Here is a 20,971-nt window from a genome sequence, read left to right as displayed (position 1 = left end):
TCACGGATTCATAGTACAGATGCTCAGACGAGCCCCTGGGACTCTTGGCTTCCTCCATGAGTTGATTTGAAGAAGAAACTGCACCTCTGGCAGTCCACATCATCACCGACTGCCACGTCACCACCGACTGCCATGTCACCACCGACTGCCACGTCACCTACCACGTCATCAGTGACACGTCATCAGCCACGTCACCTGTCACGTCATCAGTGACACGTCATCAGCTACGTCACCTGTCACGTCATCAGTGCCACGTCAGCATTGCCACGTCACCCTGTTGACATCATCTGTGCCAACTCAGCACTGCCACCTCAGCAGTCCAGTCAACACTGACCCCTGCAGGCACAGTCCCTTGCCAGGCACACTGTGCACACACTGCATGTGCACACTCCTGCCACCTCAGCACAGAGCTTCACTGGCACACCTCTTGCTAAGCACAGTGTCACATCATCACTGCATGTCACTCACAGTGACACATCATCATTGAGCACCATTTGCACTCCTTTTGCCCCTCCACCTAGATCAAGTCGTATCTCTTGATCCAGGAAGAATTTGAGGGTGCTCCAAAAAGGAAAGTCGCTCGTTTTTTCGTGCTCTACGCGCTCGTTACATCACGCGCACATTTCGGCGCAAGTTACACTCACATTTGAGCCTCGCCGACAAAACCACTTCCTTCACGCACATTTGCCTCTACATCGACGCATCTGACCCAGCACTTAAAAAGAACAAAAGAAAAGGAATTATTTGTTGCTCTTTCATCGATCGACGGTTGGTTTAGATCTAGATCAGAGTAGACTAGATTGCCATAGAGGGGACGCTTTGAATTCCCCAAGTTGCCAATCTAAGCCATGCCCGAAAGTCCCGACTAGTACCTACTCGGAGTCAGTCCATACGCTCACATCCGATTTCACATCATTACATTCCATCACACCCCTTTAATGGGAATGTCCTTCCTCTGCATCATTACATTACCTGAAACCTTACGTTCATCAGTTCAGTGAGCAGACTTCAGAGTTCAGAGGCATTGCAGCTTGATTCAGTGGGCAGATAGCACTTGATTTCACACACACATGCCACCATTGTAAAGCCTATTTGGCTATCTCACGGCATCGTGCACATCATTTTTAGCCTTGTAAAGCCTCTTGGCTATTCCCGGCATCATTGCCACAAGCCTTGTAACACAGATCAGATCTTATTTACTGCAGTTCTATCTTCACCGACGGTACAGAGATTTCACTTGGCATCTTCAGTGTATTTGCAGTTGATTCATACAGAGTTTTTCAGGACACTTTTGAGTACATTGTTTGCACCATGTCGACTAGCAACCTCAATCCGGAGGCATCTGCTAAGTTAGACAACTCCAATTACGGTACATGGAAATACCGAATGGAGACCATTCTTGTGCTTCAGGACAAATGGGAGTATGTCGATGGATCTATACCTAGACCATTGGCCGATCCAGCCACCAGTAGCTCTACTCCATCTGTTGTCACAGTACCAGCAACGGGATCTACATCTACACAAACAGTTTCCGCACCAGTAGCAGATCCTGCCATTGCCCGAGCTCAAGCAGAATGGGATAAGAAAGACAAGTATGCCTATCACCTTATCAAGCAGAATGTGCAAGATGTCATGCTAGGACAGCTCAACACAGTCAAGACATCAAAAGAAGCATGGGATATGTTCGTAGCTCTCTACGAGTCCAAGAACACATCCAGGATTCTCACCCTGAGAAATTAGATCAACCAGAGTTTCTGCAATAGCAATGAAACCGGTCATGCTTATGTACTCCGCATCAAAGACTACAACAATCAACTTGCAGCAGCAGGAGAGACTATGGATCCCGCAGAAATGGTTCAAGTAATCCTGAATGGACTAGGAGAAGGATATGAGAATCTAGTCCAGAGTATTGCCATCCAATGGCAAATTCCAACACTGGAAGAACTTCAGTCAGTTCTACTTAGTGAAGAACTCAGGACTCAGGCCATTCAAGCACGTAAAGGTCATTCTAATGATCAGGCATTCACAGCTTCAGACAGAAGCAGAGGCAAAGGCAGAAACAGAGGTAGATCATATCAGAAAAGTGGTCATCATCAACAAAGTCAAAATCAGCATCAGCATCAGCATCAGCATCAGCATCATTCTCAGCAACATCAGAATCAGCAAAGAGGAAATCATTCCAACCGAGGAAGATTTCAAGGACGAGGGAATGCATCCACCAATGTGTCAAACATTCAATGCAACTACTGTCACAAGTTTGGACACTATGAAAGAGATTGCCGCAAGAAGCAGTATGACCAAGGCGGTCAATCCAGCAGTAATCGAGGGAATTCCCGAGGAAGAGGAAATCATCGTGGTGGACATACTAGTCACAGTCATTTTGCAAATGAACATGGAAATATGTTTCTTGCAAGTGAGAAATTGCATCAGACTGATACAATGCACCTAGACAATGCACCTAGACACTGATTTCAATCCCAAAGAGGATTTCAGCTATGAAGTTGACCAAGTGGAACATGATCCTTGGTACATCGACAGCGGTGCATCATCTCATATGACAAATCACCAGGAATGGTTCACAGAAATGAAGCCATTAGAAGGTCAAAAGAATGTCATCTACACAGCAGACAATACACCGAATCCGGTTCAAGGGACAGGTGTTATCCCTATGAACAATTTCACTGGTACAAAAGGATTAGTCAAAGATGTGCTTTATGTTCCGAAGCTCAGCAAGAATCTTTTGTCAGTAGGTCAAATGACGGAACACAACTACAAAGTCATCTTCGACGGTGATGAATGCACTATCAGAGACAAATCCAAAAGAGGTCAGCTAGTAGCAAAAGGTGTCAAGGAAGGACGCTTATACAGGATGCTAGCTACAGTACCAGATAAGCATGCCATGTCAGCTCAAATGCAACAGATGCCACTATCTGCAAAATGGCACAAGAGATATGGTCATGTCAACTTCAAGTACTTGTTAGATCTCCGGAATCAAAGTATGGCAATTGGGATTCCGAAGCTACAGTTTCTTGGAAAGGTTTGTGAAGCATGCTGCTTCGGCAAACAAAAGCGAACCAACTTTGTCAGAAGTACCTCTCGTGCACGAGGTATTCTTGATTTGATTCATACAGATGTATGGGGTTATGCCCAGACCCGCAGCATCAATGGTTCACTTTATTACTTGACCTTCATCGACGACTACAGCCGATATTGTTGGGTTTACTTTCTGAAAGAGAAATCTGAAGTGTTTGCCAGATTTCAAGAATTCAAAGCCATGGTAGAAAACCAGACAGGCAGAAAGATCAAGGTCATGAGATCAGACAGAGGAGGTGAATACATGTCTTCAGCATTCATGAACTTTTGCAAAAATCACGGCATTCGAAGACAATTCACATGTGCAGATACTCCTCAGCAAAATGCAAGAGCTGAAAGGAAGAATGGGACTTTAGCAGACAGTGCTAGAGCAATGCTTAGTGAAAAGCATCTTCCGAATCAGTATTGGGCAGAAGCAATCATAGTCACAAGAAACGTTTCGTCCGTTTCGTTGTTTCGAGGTTTCGACAGGTTTTGTCTCGTTTCGTTTCGAATCATCGGACGAAACGGATAGGTTTCGAAATGATACTTGATATATACAAGGATAGGGGCAGATAAGACATGTTATATTCAGGTTTAGAGTGAACAAAGAGAAATACAAGTGTCAAGTGATAAGTCCTTAGTCAAGACACCGAGTGTCTAGCCTCTAGGTAATCCAAAACACAAACACATTCAGGAATCAGAATTCAAGTCTCCTTTCTCAAGTTTCAAATTTAGACCAATTAATATTTATGGAGTCAAAACTTAAAAGCATATTGACATTGGACATTGGATTCTAGCATCTAGACTCTAGAGATATGAACATCATTGATTCATTGAAATTTGAATCTAGATATATGAGTCATTACTTTCCAAAATGTCAAGTAAATATAAGTTCCCAAAATAGACATATGAAATAATAAGTTCCCAAAGTGACGAGTTGTAAGCTCAAACTTCAAAGTTCCAAAAATGAGTAGCATGAGTGATAACAAATCATAATTTGAAACTACTCAGTGCTCACTACTCTCTCTACCAAGTTCACTATCACTATCTGCATCTTCATCTGTGGATTCTGTGCCATCGGAACTCTCTTCCTCCTCTACCCTTGCTACCATCTCCTCAAAGGAATCACTACTATGACCACTAGTAGCAAGGGTACGACCACGATCTCGTCGGCGTCTATAACAGCGTGGTGAAGATGAAGTGCCAATGCTTGCAATCAAGGGTGGTGCACTAGTAGATGCTTGTGCAATAACCCTTGATTGCGAATGTGTGACACGTCGAAAGCGTGCCTCATCCTCTCGAAGGAAATCATATGCTATATCCTCATCGCTGCGCCTTTGGATGAATGATATATCAATATTCTCCCCTCGAGCCAAGCCTTGCTCAAGCTTTCTTAGAACTTCAGGATCAACCTCTTTCACCTTCCAATGTAACACTTCAGCCCCTTCAGCCCCACTGGTACTTTCTTTGTCTTTGAACCGCTCCAAGAGACGAAGGTTGGCATTTACATAGACCAACCTATCAAGCTGTGATGTGCTCAATCTGTAACATGATACATGATTACATCACATAAAACGTAAATATTTTGAACTAAAACAAGATTGAAAATGCATCTAGAATCTAGATTCTAAGTAGTCATGATTCGTAAAATTGGAGAAGACTCAAGACTCAAGAAATGCATCCAACCATTCATAACTTATAAGTTGGATTACCTATTTCTTTTCTTAGTATGGATGTCCGCACATATGCTCCATATGCGCTCAGCTGATCCACTAGTACAATCCTGTGATAAAACTCGAAGAGCTAATCTTTGCAAAGTGGGAGTAAGTCGCCCATTTATCTCCCACCATGATACAGCAAATTTCCTTTGCTCTAGACTCATAGCCACATCTCGCCTGAATTGGCTACGGTCATGAACATAGAGGACAGACTCTCTTTCAATCCTATAAGTTGAGTCATGGACATTGCTTTAGTGTTAGATAGGAATTAGGATAATGATTCATGAAGTAGACTTTAAAGGCATGCATGCCAGAGTCAAAAGAGGTTGCAAGTAAAAGCTAATTGATCGTATAATATACTAGAGTCTAGAATTAAGAATCAAGATACTGGATAACTGTATCCACATAGGATGTCCATCCATTCATAAGAACAATATCGGACCAATGACTTTCCTGCTTGTACAATGGATGCACCATGTAGGAAACAATATGGATTGGTTTATGAAACCAGTTCCATCTTTTTGTCCATATGGCACGAAGATCATCCGCCCTGTAAATTGCAATATATTAAATTTCAATACTATGTATAAATAAACATTCTCTAAATTCTATGTAGTAGCTCATGAGTCATGATAGAATCACTAAAGAGTTTGCATACCTATGACTTGAGAGAGATCTACAATTGAGCATACTCTCTTTAAGCTTTTGCATGTAGTGATAAAGATGACTCATTGTACTTCCCTCATGGTCAAATAATCTTAAAATGAAGTACAAAGGTGCAATGGCAGCCTTTATGGCTGCAGCTTCTTCCCAAAACATACTGTCCAAGATGTATGAAGTGATTGTACAGGCCTCTGCTTTGCGGCTTCTTCTCCAAGCTTCCCACTCTTCACTACAAACGAGACGCCTAAGCGCATCTTTCGTTTGTGTCATCCTACAAGTTTAGGACAAGTTAAGAATCAAAATTTGAATACATAAGTATTAAGAATTGAAAATTGAAATTAACTCTCAATTGGCTAGCTAAAAAAGGATGTTGACTTACCTTTGAAGAACAAGAAAGAGATAGCCAAATCTTGTCTTAGATGGCTTCACAAGATCATACTTGCATACTGCTCTGAAAAGAGCTAATGCAATGCTCTTTCTTGTTATGAACTTGATGATTTGGCTTGCTTTATTAAGAGTAGATTGCACCCAATCCAACTTGGCAATGTCCTCCATCATCAAGTCCATCGAGTGAGAAGCACATGGAGTCCAAACAATGCTTTTATAATCTCTCTCAACCAATTCTCCCATCTTGGCACAATTGGAGCCATTGTCAGTAATAATTTGGACCACATTTTGTGGCCCAACCTCCTCAATGGCATTTTTAATGTGTCCATAAATCCATTCCCCAGTGATACTCAAGCCAGGGGTGGAGGCATCAACTACACGAAGTAATGTAGTGCCAGCACAAGATGAGACCAAGATATTTATCATGTGGCGCCGCCGCTGGCCACATTGCCAAGTCACAAGAATCAAGATCCATAAGTAAATCATACATTTGTTGTTAATACTAAAATCAGCCACCACAAATCTTACCAAAGACTCAAGAGTCAAGAGTGAAGGGTTGTACTTATAACTTACAGTGTCACTCCATCCATCTGACACGATGCTACAACCATATCGCTCCCAACAAGCTCTCAAACCCACAAGCTCCTCTTGAATCTGCCTCACTTGGTTTGTCAAGTGTGTAGTTCTCAAGGACTCACAATTTGCTGGTTGTAGACCTGTAGCTCCTGCTGCGGCTGCTGCCACAAGTGCACGATGGAACTTTTGGTATGCTGGACATCGAGCTATGTTGAAAGCAAGGTTGCATTGATAGAAGAAACGATGCTCAGCTATTTGAGCCTCTTGCTTCAACTTTGGAGCAAAGCTAGCATCAAGGGTGATTTGGCGCCTTGGCAGGTCTCTTCCCCTCTTTCTTGTTGTTGCAGCCTTGAGATGAATATGGGAGGATGTTGGGATCCTCTCATGACCCACAGCAACACTAACAAAGCTTGATGAATGTGGAGAAGCCACAACATTCGAGGGAGCTTCATCTGCATTGACATTGGGTAAAGACTCACCAATGTTAGAAGACTCCGGGGTGATATGAACTTGGGAAGAAGCCCCAGTATTACTTTGAGAAGACACTTGAACTGAGGTTCTTGTTGAAGTAGAGGCCCCTCTTTTCAGCGCTTCACTTTCCTTGGCTTCTTGCACCTTCCCATCAATTATCTCCGAAGGCAAAGGTAGAAGGAGCAATGACCGGACCTCTTCAAACTTTGATGGCAATCCACCATGGGCCAAAAAAATACCTTCTGGAACATGAGTGCAGCCATGTGTTCCTTGAGCTCTCTCCCAAATGTAATGTGCCTTCACCCGGTTTGATGCTCCTCGAATTGTTTCCCCACAATACTTGCAAACCACACATTTTGTGCCAGAAGTACCATATTTGCTAATGAGAACTGAATCTTGCCAAACATCACGCTGAGTGGGAGACTTGCGAGGAGGCATGATGGAGAAGGCCTTGAAATTTGGGAAGAAACAGAGAATTGGGGCAAATTGGGCTGTTGCTCCTTGATCCAGGTGCTGCTCCTTGAGCAGAACCAAAAAACAGCAGCAACAAAGGGGATGGTGGGCAGGACTGTCGATGGCAGCAGGCTGCAGGCCCTAGGCGTGGACGGTCACCGGTAGGAGTCGAATCTCGATTGCAGCCTGTAGATCGTTGATGGCGTCAGAGCGTGGGAGTCGATTGCAGGCCTTGTGTTAGTGGTAGCTAGCAGCAGCTAGCTTGAGCCTTGCAAGCAGCCTGCAAGTCAAAGGAGCAGCGGCAGTGCTGGGCTGCAGGTCAACGCCGAACGGAGCAGCGTCACGAGCCACAAGCTCACGTGAGCGCTCACCGTAGGTAGCATAGGGAGCAGAAGCGGGCTGCGGACTAGCAACAAAATCAGGCGGGAGGATCGCAATCGATTCGCGAAGGGCAGAAACAAAAAAACGGGCGAAATCGCCATTTTGAGATTTGGGCGAAACACGCGTTTCGTTGGGAGCGTTTCGTATTGTTTCGAAACGTTTCGGCACGAAACGTTTCGTCCTGTTTCGATAGGACGAAACGCGTTTTCATGTGACTATGGAAGCAATAGCTACAGCTAACTACTTGCTTAATCGGCTTCCTACCGAACCGATACAAGGTATGACTCCTTATGAAGCATTCACTGGACACAAGCCACGCATTGGGCATCTCCGCATATTTGGTTGCATAGCATATGCCCACATACATGATGATCATCGCAGGAAATTGGATGCAAAGTCACGCAAATGCATCATGGTTGGCTACAGTGAAGAAAGCAAAGCATACAAATTGTATGATCCCATCAACCGCAAAGTCATTATCTCCAAAGATGTAATCTTCGATGAGGAATCAGAATGGAGAACCTCACCTACACAGGAGATAGAAGCATCGACTTCACAGTCATCTACAGAACAGGTTGATGAAGAAGAGCAAGAATTGCCACCAACACCCCAAGCAGCGCCACAGCAGCTCAGACGGTCTACTAGGGAAAGCAGACCACCAGCCAGATTGACATATGCTCAGAAAGGCAAAGCAATTCAGGTGGAAACCACCAACTATGCTCTTATGACTACCATCATGGCTACAGAAGAACCAGTGTACTTCGAAGACGCAGTAGACAAGCCCGAATGGCAAACTGCTATGAATGAAGAAATGGATGCTTTGTATAAAATTAACACTTGGGAATTATGCGACCTTCCACCAGGAAAGAAGGCCATAGCCAACAAATGGGTATACAAAGTGAAGTACAATCCAGATGGTAGTATTCAGAGATACAAAGCCAGATTAGTTGCAAAAGGATTTGCACAACAATATGGCCAAGATTATGATGAGACTTATTCTCCAGTAGCAAAGATGGATTCCATACGGTTCTTGATATCACTAGCAACACTCAGTAAATGGAATGTGTATCAGCTAGATGTCAAGAATGCATTTCTCAATGGTTATCTAGACGAGGAAGTCTACATGCAACAACCAGCCGGTTATGTTGAACCAGGAAAGGAGAACAAGGTTTGCCATCTCAAGAAAAGTCTCTATGGCTTAAAGCAAGCACCCAGAAGTTGGTACAGCAGAATTGACAAGTATTTTGCTGATCTGGGATACATGAAGTCCAATGCAGATCATACTCTCTACTACAAAGTTCAAGGGGACGACATCACTATTGCACTTTTGTACGTAGATGATCTGATTGTGACAGGAAGCAAGGATAGCTTCATCAAAAAACTAAAACAAGACTTATCTAGTTCGACATGAAAGATCTTGGACTTATGCACTATTGTCTTGGAATTGAGTTCTGGAGAGATTCAGATAGCACATTCATGAGTTAGCTCAAGTATGTTGACAGTCTCCTGAAGAAGTTTCATATGGCAGATTGCAAGATTGCAGCCACTCCCATGGAACAGAGTTTGAAACTTACTAAAGATTCAGAAAAGCCTACAGTCAATGACAGATACTACAGGCAACTCATTGGATCTCTTATATATCTGACAATCACACGGCCAGATATTTGTTATGCAGTAAGCTCACTAGCACAGTTTATGGCAAATCCAAAACAGTCTCACTGGAATGCAGCCAAAAGAGTCTTGAGATACATCAGAGGTACAAGACAGTTTGGGATAGAATACAGAGGAAGTCATCCACGGTTGCATGGATACTGTGACAGTGACTATGCTGGAGATCATGAGACCAGGAGATCGACACAGGGATATGCATTTTTCCTTGGTCAAGGTGCTATATCATGGTTGTCAAACAAACAGCCAACTGTTTCTTTGTCTTCGACTGAAGCAGAATATAGAGCACTCACTATAGGTGCATGTGAGGCTATATGGCTCAGAAGACTATTGTCAGAAACAGATTACTTTGATGAGTCAAAGCCAACAACAATATACTGTGATAATCAATCGGCTCAAGCATTGGCCAAAAATCGAGTATATCACTCCAGAACAAAGCACATTGATGTCAGAGAGCACTTCATCAGAGAAAGAGTGTTACTTGGTGACATCACACTGCAGCATTGTGATAGCAAAGAAAATGTTGCAGACATCTTTACCAAACCGCTCGGGAAAGAGCTATTCGAGAAACACCGACTAGCTCTTGGTTTGATGCAGAGGAAGGACATTCCCATTAAAGGGGTGTGATGGAATGTAATGCTCAGTCCTTCTTCGATTCCCCAGAATCATCATCTTGAGGGAAGACCTACTTCATGATGTTGATCTTGAGGAAAGTTGTTGAGAGTTCACGCTCAACATCATGTGATCATATGTGCATAGCACTAACCTTATAGAGTGCTATAAAGGAAAGGGTTAGATCCCCTAACCCTAACCCTAAAAGGGTTTGTATATATTCTATTTTTTCAACTAATTCTAGTGTACAGTTAGTCATTTGTGGTGTGCTCTCTAGCTGTGCCCTCTCTCCTCATCTCCACTCTTCTCCTCTCCCCTCTTCATATTTTGTCAGTTGTACCTTCTCCAAGTCAGTATTTACACTCTAAAGGCACTCCTTCTCTTGGATATCCTCCATTTCCGACAGCAGCTCCTTATCCCTTCTCTGATCCGTGGACTCTGCTACCTACTCTTGTCCTCTCACGAGCAGTAACACCACTTTCGGCATCACCAGTGTTACCTCAGACCGGACATCCTTTACCAGATTTCCACGGGTGGTTCCATCCTGTCTCGCCTACCCCCTCCAACATGAGCAACCTCAGGGAGCAGCTTGAATCTTCTTTCAGGAATGATACAAACTAGAGCGCAAGTTCGCGCTTTTCCCACAGGGATCTCCGATATGTCGCAACGCTCGCGTGAAGCCTCTCCAGAGATCAAAGACTCAAGTCCAAAAAAGACCCCTGAAGTCAACGTACAAGGCGAATCACTATTGTAACTTCAAATATCCCAGCTTCAGGACAGCATCTCCGACTTGGTCCAGAAAGTTCAACAACTTCAAGATTCTCGAAGTACTACACATACAGAGGATGACGTGATGCAACCAGACGACTATGCGGATTCATTCCCACCAGAGGTAGAAAACACTGAACTACGTGTCCTCTACCGTTTACTTCAAGCTTCCAAAGCTAAAAGACTTGACATCAAACTTCCGGAAGCCTACACTGGTCAACGCAATCGCCGAACAGTTGACGAATGGCTCACAAAAATGCGCATGTATTTTGACACTGTTGACCTCACTGAAGGCAAAAAGATCGCCTTGCAGCCTCCTTCCTCAAGGATACAGATTTTCTATGGTGGCAAAGACGCTTAAAGGGCGGCAAAAGTGTGTTAACATGGGAACGTTTTGAACACGTGCTCCGTAAGCAGTTTATACCTGCCAATGTGGACTTCCAAGCACGTTCAAAACTCCGACAGTTGGAGCAAACGGGTTCCCTGTCTTCCTACATCTCTCAGTTCACCACATTGGTGCTGGAGATTGATGGTTTAACTGAGGATGATCGCCTTCATGCTTTCATCTCAGGCCTAAATCCCTTGTTACGCATTGATGTCCTTAAAGCAAACATCACCACCACAGATGGCGCTATTGCTTACGTAGAGCGCATTACAGATTTCCAAAACACAAGGAAGCAGAGTGCTAATCGCACATAGAACTCTCCTATGGCCAAAGGTGCTCGCCCTCAAGATAACACCAGGTTTCGAAAAAACTTCGGTAATCAAGGTCAGCGACAGTCTCAAGATCCCCAGAAGCCTCAGAAATCATATGCTGGATTCCAACAGAAGCACTCCTCCAAGGATCGTGCCTCTTCTTCTTCACAAAGTCATTACCGACATCCCCAACATAAAGGTGCGGCCACTGACAAGAAGAACAGCTCCAGCACAAAAGGACTTTGTACCATCTGTATAGGCGACCATAGATGGTTCGATTGTCCCAAGCGACCAAAGCAAAATTCAAATATGGAACCTAGCACTTCCCATAAAGAAGATGCTACCTCAGCACAAGACAAGAAAGGCAAAGTTGTTCGAATGGCGAATACCATCCACTTGAGCCTTGCCCGCAACCCCGAACCTTCCCTGGCCACTCAAGTACTTTGTGTTCAAGGATCGATTCGTGGAACAACGGTCACCATCCTCATCGACAGTGGCTGTTCTCATAACTTCCTAGCAAGTTCTATGGTCGACAAACTTCGGTTGACCACCAGTCCTAGTCTCATGGACTATTAGATTGAACTCGCAAATGGAACGACTTTCTTGTGCAACACCAGGATCAAAAACTTGTCTTTTCGCATCCAACATTATACGGACAAGTTGAACTTCGACATCATGCCTCTTTCTCGGTACGATGTCATACTCGGACAACAGTGGCTCTACAACTATGATCTATCAATCAATTTTCGCAGCCATACTATCCAGTTTGTCCACCAGGGAAAACTTATTGAGCTAACTGGTTCTAGGGACTCTCCTTTAACCCCAGTTGCCTCTGCCCTACAAGTAAAGAAGTGGGTTCGTAAACGTCAAGTAAAGACTTCACTTCTGTTGGTTACGGCAGTCGAGGAGACACCAACAAAGGATCCTCCTGAATACCTCAACCGACCTTTTCCCAGCCTTACCTGGATATTTTTCCATAGGAATTGCCAAAGCAGTTACCACCTCGACGACCAGTGGATCACCCAATCGAACTTATTCCAGGCAGTAATCCACCGTCGAAACCTCCTTATCGGGTTTCTTACACTCAAAATGAAGAAATCCAAAGACAGGTCACCGAACTACTCGACAAAGGTCACATTCGGCCCAGTCGCAGCCCTTTTGGATCTCCTGTACTACTTGTGGAAAAAAAGAATAAGTCAATGCGCCTCTGCATCGACTACCGAGCCCTCAACAAGCTCACTATAAAAAATAAGTATCCATTGCCTCGCATCGATGATCTCTTCGATCAACTTCTACATGCAACACACTTCTCAAAGATTGATCTTCGTTCAGGTTATCATCAAATTCGCATACAAGAAGGCGATGAGTACAAGACAGCTTTTCGAGCAAAGTATGGACACTATGAATGTTTGGTCATGCCTTTTGGGTTAAACAATGCCCCGGCCACATTCATGACACTCATGAACGACATCTTCAGGCCTTTCCTCGATAAGTTCGTCCTCGTTTACCTCGATGACATCCTCGTTTTCAGCACAAACAACATCTTCACCAAGTTTTTGAAGTTCTCCGCGCAAATTCTCTCTACATCAACATTGAGAAGAGTGAGTTCTTCAAAACCCAACTCGAATATTTGGGACTTGTTATTTCAGCTCAAGGCATCTCTGTGGATCCCAAGAAGGTCGAGGTAATCGGAAACTGGCCCACTCCTAAGAATGTTCATGATGTCCGCTCTTTTCTCGGATTGGCAAACTTTTACCATACAAAGGTCTATCAGTTTTCCGAAATCGCAGCTCCTATGTCCGAATTATTGAAAAGCACAGCAGTTTTTCAGTGGCTTCCCGAAACAGAGTATAGTTTCCAACAACTGAAGCAAGCACTCACTACCACACCAGTTATGGCTATTGCTGACCCAAACCTTCCATTTGAGGTCATGACCGACGCTTCCGACATCGCTACAGGTGCAATCTTGATGCAAGAAGGCAAAGTTATTGCTTTTGACAGCCATAAACATTCTGATATCCAAACCCGATATCCAGTTTATGATAAGGAGTTTCTTGCCGTTGTACATGCTTATCGCTCTTGGAAACATTATCTCATGGGAGCCGACTCTGTGGTCAAAACAGACCATCACTCTTTAAAGTATATCTTTACTCAGCCAATCATGAACGCTCGACAAGCACGTTGGGTTGAGTTTCTGGCCAACTTTCACATGACCATTGAGTACATTCCAGGACTACGCAATGTGGTTGCAGATGCTCTCAGCAGGTTACCTCTAGCATCAGCCATGGTAATCTCTACATTATCTGTGGATGTTCCGAATTCATTCAAAGGAAAGTATTTCAATGATAAAGACTTCGGCACAGCAGTACAAGCTCTTTCAAAAGATCAACCTTCGACTTCCGAACAGAAGATTTTCTCATCCTATTCTTATACGGACGACCTTCTGTACTATCAAGATCGTGTCTGTGTACCACATGACAAGGATGTTCGACGTCTTTTGTTAAAAGAGCATCATGTAGTTCCTTATGCTGCCTATCTAGGCATCAATAAGACTTATCGGTTACTCAGTGCAACATACTACTGGCCTCAGATGAAAAGCGACGTCATCAAAATGGTTACATCTTGCTTATCTTGTCAACAAATGAAAGCAAGCCGACGACTTCCAACAGGACTTCTTCAGCCTCTTCCAGTTCCAACTGAAAGGTGGGAAAGTATTTCCATGGATTTCATTACAACACTACCACGATTCTCCAGAGGTAACACTCAAATTATGGTAATTGTTGATCGATTGTCCAAAATGGCACATTTTGTTGCTTGCAAAAGCAGTGCACAGGCTCCGGACATAGCCAAACTCTTCATACAACACATCTTCCGACACCATGGATTGCCCAAGAATATCATATCCGACAGAGATCCTAAGTTTACCAGTCACTTTTTTCACTGTTCGAATCTTTGGGTACAACTCTACTGTTCAGTTCAGCCTACCACCCAGAATCAGATGACCAGACTGAAAGAGTCAACCAAGTTTTGGAAGAAATGCTTCGACATTATGTTCAGTCACGCCTAGCAGCTTGGGAAGAGTATCTACCACTCCTTGAGTTTGCTTATAATAACTCTTTCCATAGCGCCATCAGCATGACTCCATTCCAAGCAGCTTATGGACACACTCCGATTGTACCAACGAATTTTGTACTTCCAACATCGCGTGGCCCTAGCTGATCAACTGGTTCAAGAAATGCAAGATATTCTACTCCAAGTCAAGGATCATATGCGAAAAGCGCAAGAGCGGTATCAACGGTCTGCCAACAAACATAAACGTCACCTGGAATTTAACACTGGTGACATGGTGCTATTATTTGTAGCCCCACATCGCTATAAGACGGTTAAGTCTGTGTTTCCTAAGTTGCGACCAAGATACTATGGACCTTTCCGGATCGTCAAGAAAAAGTCACCTTTAAGTTACAAATTGGAATTACCACCATCATGGGGTAAAATCCATCAAACATTTCATATTTCTTGGCTAAAGACGTACATTCCAGGCGATGAAGCAGTTCCTCCTGCAGGTGATTATGTCCTAGAAATCGAAGACGATTATGTTCTCCTTATTCCTGAGCGTATTCTGGACCATCGACAGCGAGAGACTCGACATCGACTTATCACGGAATTCCTTGTTCTTTGGCGAGATCTGGATGACTCCGACGCTACTTGGCAATCTGATGAAGACTTACAGCAGTACCCTGACATTTTACAGCAGTATTTTCAGAATTTACCGTGATATTTTCTACATCAGTTCATTATCTCCACCAGGGTCTTCTTTTGAGTGGGAGGGGATGTCACGATCTGTGACGTATTCCTTTCTCTATTTCTAGACTTATGGATGGTTTGATGAATGGACACTTGTGGAAGGGTATGCCCTTTCGACGGGACACTTGCCCTTTCGACGGGACACTTCCTAATGAGGCATAACCCTTCACAAGAGACACTCTATTGAAGAGACATTCCTATTGTAATGAACCCTCTCATCAAGGGTCACACCCTTCACAAGGGGTACACACCTCTTCATGCACATACCCTTTGGAGTACACACCTTTTTATGTGTGACTCTTCACTCTCTATATAAGAGAGGCCCAAGTGTATGGATGACACACAACATCTACACTACAGACATTCAAGCAATACAATTATTCCTTGTTCTCTGCTATCTCAGTCTCCTTTCTGTTCCTTAGCACATTTCTAAATATAGTAAATCTAGGATTTCTTACAGTTGTCGTCTTTCTTGGTGGCTTTATCCGTATCTTTGCCACCTTTCCCCATTTTCCTGGCTGGTCCCGTGTTCGATGTAGGTCTCAGTGCAAGAGCGGGAGCATGAGCCCCCCCCCCCTGACAGGAGACACACCCAGTCCTGGGGGTAGAAATGGCGGGGCTGTAAAGCAGAAGGTGGAAGAGGGTGGAGAGCGGAGTGGCAAGGGAGGGCTGACAGGGGAGCTGCAAGGCGGGGGGGGGGGAGCTGTGAAGGCGGGCTGCAAGAGGGGAGTCGGAGCAGCAAGGGGGGGAGGTGGGCAACGAGTAGAAGGGGAGGCGGAGTAGCTAGGAGGGGAGGCGGAGCAGCAGGAGGGGAGGCAGTGCTGCAGGGCGGTAGCGAGCGGGCGGGCTGGAGCGGAGAGCAGCGAGCACACACAGAGAGAGAGAGAGAGAGAGAGAGAGAGAGAGAGAGAGAAGAAGAAGAAGAAGAAGAAGAAGAAGAAGAAGAATAACTCAACAGAAGGCATTCACAGTGTGCAAATCCAAAGAAGAGCTTAGGCTTGGGTACTTCTGAGGTCATAAGATCTTCTTTGCTTACATCTTCTCTTTGTCGTTTTACAATTGTTTGTTGGTTTGTACTTCTCGAAATGTGTGTGGATCTAATATGGATCTAATATCCTGGTTGTATATTTACTCACGGGTTCCCATTATTCAAACGAATGTGGAAGGATACAGGTTTGCATCTATCTCCCAAAGGCACAGACTTTCGGTTGACTTACACTCAAGCAGGGGCTTCTCGTCCTTTGAAGACCAAAAAATCGGCCTATGGGACCTGAGCAATACAAAATCCTCGTACACAAAGACTCCTCCCTTGGAGGGGAGGGTATTAAGAGAAACTACCTTTATGTCTTAGGTGAGTTCCTGTGCTTGAAAAGCTTATAGACAAACGTTCCTAAAGCTGGGGGTGACCCGCTATGTAGCATATCAACTAGTCTGTTATGTCCCTCGAGAAGAGAGCTAAATGCTTTCCGGATGTGAGTATAGTAAGGGCATATCATTACCATGTGTTCTTCAGTTTCTGCCATTCCCTGGTCACAGAGAGAGAAGAGAGAGAGAGAGAGAGAGAGAGAGAGAGAGAGAGAGAGAGGCTGAGGTGCCCACCATGCACTGTGGAGGAGAGGCTGAGGTACCATATCACAACACAACACGCATTTGCATAACACAATTTAAATTTGAGAACCTGAGAATAGGTGGTATGATATGTGTGCAAAAAGGCGCTTAGCCAACTCTGTCGCTCTGAGACCGACAGAACTCCTAACCGATTGGTTGGAGGTACTTGCTCCAATTCTAGCAAGCCGTTCAATGAAGCTTTTTGCACAAGATTCCGGAGTCCTTGGACACAACCACCATCATACCCATGGATGTAAGCAACTACCGGACGATCATGGTTTTCCAATGGCCAAAGTATATGGGTCTTCTCTCAAGATACACATCAGCAAGCAGGCTGAGAGGACGAGCTAGGACACGATGGGACAAGGGCATCTCTTGTGTGCTATAGAAAGCAAGGGCTTCTTTGTGGGTGTGCCTGCTCAAGGATAGTGGAAGATTCTTTCTGAAAAATACGGAGTTAGTTGGGTGTCGTGCCAGGGCTTTTAGCCAAGGTATGTAGGTGTGGTTAGGGGCTGGAAAGAGAACCTGGTTAGGGCCTGGCAGAGGGTTGTTAAGGGCCACAGTTAGGCCAGGAATAGCAGCTGGTTGCAGACAGTTAGGGCAGCCAACCACCCAACCCAAGGATTGTGTCAGGTGACCTGACCAGGGTTGGGTGATCCGACCAGACCAGGTTGGGTTAGAAGACCAACCAACCGAGACCCAGTTGAGTTAGGTCAGCCAGTCTGCAGCCTACCCCTCCTATAAATAGGGCATTTTTCCATAAATATTGCAGGTGCAATTTCAGGCTGAGTTTGGAATCTTCCAGGGTGTATTTTTTTTCCTGGGTGTGGTCTTCCAAGTTGTGGTTTTTCTCAGCGGCAAAGAGCAGAGGTTTTCCCCACATATGTTCTTGCAATCTTTGCAGTTTGCTGTGCAGAATCTTCTCTCTCTAAAAACAGTATTGTCTGTCTAGACACATTCTTGCATCTCTCTTCCACATGCTATCTTTTGCTGGGTACTTTGACATGGTATCACAGACAAAGGTAGCCTAACTCCCCTTCATAAGTGCAAGGTCACCCCCTTGAGATAGTAAGTTTGCTAGAGATGGCTGAGAAGCCGGTGAAGATCCCCATGCTTCCTATATACTGGTGGACCGTTAGTTGGATGGAAACAACTGCGGTTTATGGATGATAAGGATGGGATGAGTATTGGATGATAAGGATGGGATGAGTTGATTTCATTCTTGTTTGAGTTATTAGACCAATCCAGGGGAGGAGGATCTTGGCATCCTGGAGTGGTGGGAGCGGAAACCTTGGCACAGTTGTGGGATTGTGTCAATGCTTGAGTACGTTCCTTTCTCTTCCTCAACTGTACCCCTTAGGTGATCAATCATATGCTGGCCAAAGGAACATGGGAGCATTTGGCATCTCTCGATAATGGATACCATGAAGTACGTCTCCTTGGATGTGCAAATGCAAGTGCTGAACCCTGCGAAGCCACCAACCATGCAGGAGAACATTGATAAGCTGCAAGCCTTCAACATGAGGTCCTTCAAGCTAGGAAAGAGAGATTGTTGGAGGAAATGGCCATCGCGTTACTGTCCCATCTTTCCTCGCGGTACTCAACATTCTATATTGAACACTCTCACGTGGGAGGAGCTTGTGCCGATGGTGTTGGGCCAAGATGAGCAATTCGAACAACCCTCCACAAGGCAGAGGATCGGAAGCCTTTTGCCCCACAGGCGATAGTGTGGAAGAACAACAACAATAAGGCTAAAGGAAAGTCTTTAGAAAACAAGTCCGATGTGGATTGCGAGGTCTTGAAGGTGAATTTGTCCTGTAACCATTGTGGCGAGCAGGGTCACTACTGTCACGATCTGTGATGTATTCCCTTTTCTATACCTTAGACTTATGGATGGTTTGATGAATGGACACTTGTCGAAGGGTATGCCCTTTCGACGAGACACTTGCTATGAGGCACAACCCTTCACAAGAGACACATTCTATCAATCCACTTCCACTCTCCAGGGTCCCACTGCAAATACCTAATGGGAACTCCCCCGTAGAGGCAATGCCTCCAAGATCCGGTGGAGAGAAGCCGGGGGTCTGGGTCAAGGAGGATTGAGCGGTTTAAAACCCACACGGTCCAGATTGGTTGGAAAGATCATACTCTTTCTTTTTTGCATAAAGGTACGTGAGTATATATCCAGTGTGATGATGTTCATCCCTCCTAGGGACCTTTTATATCTACTATGCAACAGCAAAATATATTGAAAACATCTTCTTATTGATTTCGCTTTCTTCATTTGTTGTCTCTATTCACGACGACAAGAATGAATTAAGTGTGTTTGAACAAATGGAATTAAAGAAGTTGTTGACTGAATTTAATGTTGTATATCATAATTTCCCAAGGTGAATGGTAACTCTACCAGTGTATGTGCAGCAACATTGAACCACAAATAGACTTCCAGAAATTGGAATTCACAAGCCTACAACAATTCGCCTTCCCTTTGGTAGTCTTGGATCAGATTTCCTAAACGATTTCAAGCTCCTGCACTCCTTTCCTACGTTTCTTCGCTGATTTCAATTCAAAAACGAAATTCCACCCTTTTCTACTGGAAAAACGAAATTTCCACCTTCCCTGTTCAGGGTAATCTTGCACTATATCCAACCTTTCTACTCAAAAACAAAAATTTCCCTCGACTCTGATAGACAAATTCAGTGAGCCTATGGACGAGTCATCCTAGGAGACCTTGGCCAACGTTTCCTTGTATAGAAACTTGACTTTCAAGAATAGCTCTGATACCCACTTGTAAACTACTCGGTGCTTTCTATCAATTCAGACAACGGATTTTGCAGAGGTGTTTGAATGAGATGATTGCGAGTTGCCAAACACATATACTTGAACTTAAGAGTTTGCAATTAAGCTGGAATTAAGACTTATACAGCTTAAACACAAAGAGACATCATTGGAAAATGCAATATGATTGAGGGGCCAAGACGGCCCCCCCCCCTTATCCAGGCTCACTTTATTCTTGAAAATGGAGATACAAGACCAAGGTGCAATGCACCTTCCAAACTGATGAACTCAGTGAAAGCCTAGGACCTAGATACAAGACTCAAGAGCATATGTACAAGGTAGACAACAAAAAGGAGGACTTCAAGCTCAGGTTTCAACTCTTGGCTTGCCCAATCCACAAGGAAGAAGCCTGCAACAATCACCACTTACATCCAACATTAGAGACAAGCACTAGTTTCTAGAAAGATAGTAGAAACAACATGAAATAGTGCTGTAAATGAGATAAACTTGACAATACAGGCTCCCTTCGTGACTTGACCTTTTTGTAGATGAAGTCCTTGATGCCTCTGAAGCTACCTTGGGTGAGGAGAGTGTGGAAATGGGGCTGGAATGAGAACAGCTTAGAAAAACAGCCTGTAGGCTAGAGAGAGAAAGCTTTTATGGAGTGATAGCTGTAGAGAGAGAGTGCCAATGCTGATCCCAAGGGAGGAGATGTAAGAGAGGAGCTGCTGCTGTTCCAGAAGTGCACAGAAAGGCAGATTTCTGCAAGGGAAATGGGCTGGAATAGTAGAGAGAGAAATTTTGCAGTAGAGAGAGAAAGACTGCAGCAGGAGAGAGAAAGGGGCTGTGGCTGCTCCAGGCTAGGTGAAGGAGAGAGGATGCTGCTGCTGTTCCAGAAGAGCTGAGAGGGGGCAGATTTCTGGAGAGGAGGGGTTGGAACTGTAGAGAGAGAATGTGCTGTTGTAGAGAGAGAAAGTGCTGCTGAGGTGAGAGATTGGCCTAGGGAGAAGCTGGCTGCACCCAAGGAGCTGGAGAGGTTTTGCTGCATCAACCAAAAGGAGAGAGAAGAAAAGTGATGAATTTTTCATGTGAGGAATGAAGGGGAGAGGCCTTCTTTTATAGGCTCAGCCCCCCCCCCCCCCAGGCCTAGAGTGGAAGGTGGACACTTGTCCCAGATTTTTGGTGGGCTGCAGTCCCAAAGAGGACAGCCCACAACCTGCCTCAAATCTACCAGATTTGGGGCCAAACACTTGGCCTGCATGCCCTGCCACTTGCCATGCATGCTGCCACATGTGTGGGACAGGTGGACTGAC

At 44.6% G+C, this 20,971-nt stretch overlaps 1 protein-coding gene across 1 annotated transcript; it reads right to left on the bottom strand.

Annotated features, from left to right (window-relative positions):
• Positions 1-4,005: 4,005 nt before the first annotated feature.
• On the bottom strand, positions 4,006-5,726 carry LOC147880062 (uncharacterized). The gene is made up of 3 exons (XM_087372139.1): positions 5,452-5,726; positions 4,788-5,018; positions 4,006-4,617 (listed from the first exon to the last, which is right to left on the bottom strand). The coding sequence occupies exons 1-3, from the start codon at positions 5,724-5,726 to the stop codon at positions 4,083-4,085; spliced, it is 1,041 nt and encodes a 346-aa protein (XP_087228265.1). The 3' UTR covers positions 4,006-4,082.
• Positions 5,727-20,971: the final 15,245 nt, after the last annotated feature.

This window comes from Dipteris shenzhenensis, chromosome 33 (assembly GCF_047967505.1).
Source record: "Dipteris shenzhenensis isolate YYH24624 ecotype China chromosome 33, Dip_SZ_1.0, whole genome shotgun sequence".
NCBI classification, from domain to species: domain Eukaryota; kingdom Viridiplantae; phylum Streptophyta; class Polypodiopsida; order Gleicheniales; family Dipteridaceae; genus Dipteris; species Dipteris shenzhenensis.
This window is presented reverse-complemented; position numbering and strand designations above follow the sequence as displayed.

Coding starts and splice junctions, on each gene's coding strand:
- LOC147880062 (XM_087372139.1), bottom strand. CDS start 5,726: ATGACACAAACGAAAGATGCGCTTAGGCGTCTCGTTTGTAGTGAAGAG. Junction 5,019..5,451: donor AGATCTCTCTCAAGTCATAG/GTATGCAAACTC, acceptor CTCAACTTATAG/GATTGAAAGAGAGTCTGTCC. Junction 4,618..4,787: donor CATACTAAGAAAAGAAATAG/GTAATCCAACTT, acceptor ATCATGTTACAG/ATTGAGCACATCACAGCTTG.